Source organism: Microtus ochrogaster, linkage group LG7_11, assembly GCF_000317375.1.
Source record: "Microtus ochrogaster isolate Prairie Vole_2 linkage group LG7_11, MicOch1.0, whole genome shotgun sequence".
NCBI lineage: Eukaryota > Metazoa > Chordata > Mammalia > Rodentia > Cricetidae > Microtus > Microtus ochrogaster.
The window spans coordinates 2,539,962-2,542,990 of record NC_022032.1 but is presented as its reverse complement, the minus strand read 5'-3'; the positions used below and the strand labels follow the sequence as shown (position 1 = coordinate 2,542,990).

The 3,029-nt window shown below is 38.6% G+C and overlaps 1 protein-coding gene across 1 annotated transcript in view; it reads left to right on the top strand.

Annotated features, from left to right (window-relative positions):
- LOC101995477 (A disintegrin and metallopeptidase domain 3-like) overlaps positions 1-3,029 on the top strand; it is a 31,681-nt gene that overhangs the window by 10,264 nt on the left and 18,388 nt on the right. Inside the window, exons 10-11 of the mRNA XM_005362440.1 lie at positions 418-499; positions 2,365-2,501. Of these exons, the coding sequence (XP_005362497.1) occupies positions 418-499; positions 2,365-2,501 (219 nt within the window). The remainder of the gene's footprint in view (positions 1-417; positions 500-2,364; positions 2,502-3,029) is intronic.

The window sequence follows — 3,029 nt, the reverse complement described above, 5'->3', positions numbered from 1 at the left end:
TCTCTCTCTCTCTCTCTCTCTCTCTCTCTCTCTCTCTCTCCCCATCTCTCCTCTAGTTCAATGCTGTTTACAATTTTAAGATTTTTTCAGTAAATGAAAAGCCCAACAGTAGATACACTGGCCTTTAGATCTTAGAGTCAATATCCACCCAGTGATTGGGATCCTGAGGAACAGGATATGGGAATACTAGGCTCCTCTAGGGACTCTTAAGCATCATCATTTTAAACTTAAGTTCCTGGGAAGTATGGCGGACATGTTATTTGTGTTTTTAACTACTTAATGAACTATTCATAGCACAAAGCATGATGTATGATGGATACCATGTTTTAAAGATATGGAACTTTCAGAATCCATTGTTTAAATGTCCTTTCTAGCGACATTTTGAAACAAGTGCATTAACATAAAATTTTAATTTAGGTATAAAGATTATCCTGATTATGTGGGAGCAACATATCACGGGATGGTCTGCGACCCAAAGTTTACAGCAGGAATCGCTCTGGTATGCCTTCTGTTGTCCCTGTCTCCTGAATGAAAAGACAGAGAATTTTTTTTTGTATACTTTTGGCAATTTGTATAACTTTGTTTTGGGCTTTCAATGTTATAAAATAGTTGATCTTATTGGAAAATAAGTCCCCAGATACATTCGCCTTTTAAAGATGAGTCTCCATGTCAATCAAGCAGCCCTTCCTCTGCCCCAGGTGATGCTCACTCTGTTCTGTTTCTATTGTTATAGCAACTTTGGGGTTTACTTGAAGCAATACAATGTACTTAAAGTTGCATCTACACCATAATTTCCTTTTTATATGACTGAGTTAATGTATCCACTCTATCAACAGATCTTTATTCCCCTGTCTTTGTTGTTATGCACCTGCTGCAATGCATCTGATAGAGCAGATATCTCTTTGAGGGCCTAATTTGGGTCAGTCTCGGAGTATGCCCAGAAGTCAGCTTGCTGAATTTTGTATCAGTCTTGTTAATCTATTGTGAGACTATAATACTGGTTTTGTAGACATTTAACCAGTCTATAACCACATATAATTGGCTGCACAGCCAATCAAACTTAGTTAATAGAGACAGGCGAATGTGCATGATGCTGCATCTTCTCATGGCTTTCGACTGTGTTTCTGCAGTCGCCAATGCTCCCATTCCAGTTCAAATGCTTGATAGACTTCAGCATGTATTAGCAGAGAAATAGCTATTCGAGTATTTGGCTCATTTTTTTTAAGTGGTTTAATGCGTTGTTGTTGGATTGTGGGCATTCTCTACATTATGGACATTAATCCTTTGTCAGACATGTGGTCTCTAAATTTTTTTCCCTATATCTCTGTGTGTTTGTCTTTACTTTGATTTTATCATGGCATTGAAGCAGGGATGTCTGAGACAGTGGCAGAATCTTCTTTGCCCAACTTCACCTTTGCTCCCATTCTTTGGGGATATGCTGGTGATGATGTCCTGAATCTTTCCGCTATTATCTTCTGTTTTACAGTTGTGAATCTCTCACTTAGCTCTTGAATTTGTTTTTAGCTAGCTTTTAATATATATATATATATATTTAATAAATATAGAAATCTAAATGAATGCTCTTTTTCATTTGGCTGTTCTGATTTTAATACACTCTGCTAAATCACACTTTTATTGGGAATATTAATTCATTTATGTTCAGAATAGTTTGTTGTAGGGAAAGATTTCATGCTGCCATTTTTACTATCATATAGACTATTTTTCCGTCTTCCTTGGGTATGCACTGTATAGATTCTAGATGTTTGTACCCCTCCTGTCCTCGGGATCACGGTCTTGTGTGTTTCACTAACTCTGGGGATCTCTTCTCATTGCATCTACATTCCACAGACCTTTTGTTTGCCATTGCACTTGGCTATGATATTAAATTTAAGTCAATTATAAGAAAAATTTTGTTTAAATTTCCTCAGACAATTTCTAAAGTAAAAATTAATTGCCCATTCATTAACTCTTTGTGGTCTACAGTTTTCCTAATTATATCCTCAAAAAAATTGTTCCTAAAATTAGTCTACTTCCCTAAATGCCTTTATGGTTGTTTGAATTTTATTCAGTAACATACCATAAATGGAAGGTTTGATGTAGCAATCTTCTTTTTCCTATATGTCAGCTCCATTCGGACTGAAAGATTTGTGCTTAGAAAAGAAAAATCACAACTTGCTCATATTTTCTCACATTTGCATTCTTGAAAGTTTTGATATCCCAATTTCTTGAATTTGCATCGTAGTTTAGGTGCCGTGGTCAGACAAAGCCTGACAAAAGCAAACAGGAAGAAGAAGAAGAGGAGGAAGAGGTGGAGGAAGAAGAAGGAGAGCTGGCACAATAATTCCGTTGTCTTTATCTGTCTAGCACCCGAAGACATTAACCTTGGAGGGCTTTGCCGCTGTTCTGTCGCAGCTGCTTGGGATTAGCCTGGGACTGACGTATGATGACGTCTACAACTGCTTCTGTCCAGGAAGCACATGCATAATGAATCCTTTAGCAATGTAAGGTGCTTTTCCAGGTCAGACCTCTGTAGACTCTTGGGAAACCCTCGCAGTGTGTTCTGACCTACACCCTGTCACAGTCGGACTTGACTAAGAACAGTTTAAATGAATGCACGTGCAATTATTGGAAGCCCAGGGAAGAGCATGAGCTTAGGGTATTACAGAAAACACACCTACCAGTTCTTAACAGTTAGCGGCAAGTGTGCTTGTATGTGGAGTAAGTGGGGGTTGATGGGTTCTTGCGTTAGCATGGCTGAAATGCTTCTATTGAAGAAATGCAATAATGCTGAAGTAGCAGAAGGCTTGAGGACTCAACAGACCCGTGAGTTAGATTTGGCTGTGTATATTGGGGTAGAGGGGAGGAAAAGGTTACAAAAATTTAGAAGCTACTTAGAACTACAAGGGAGAAAATTGTGGGCATGGGGAAACAAAGTAAAGAGCAACCTGGCTAAAGAGTCCAATTCAGAGGAACAGTAAGGAGATGGGAAGAGGGGGAAGACAGAACCTGAGGTGAGAGAGAGAGAGAGA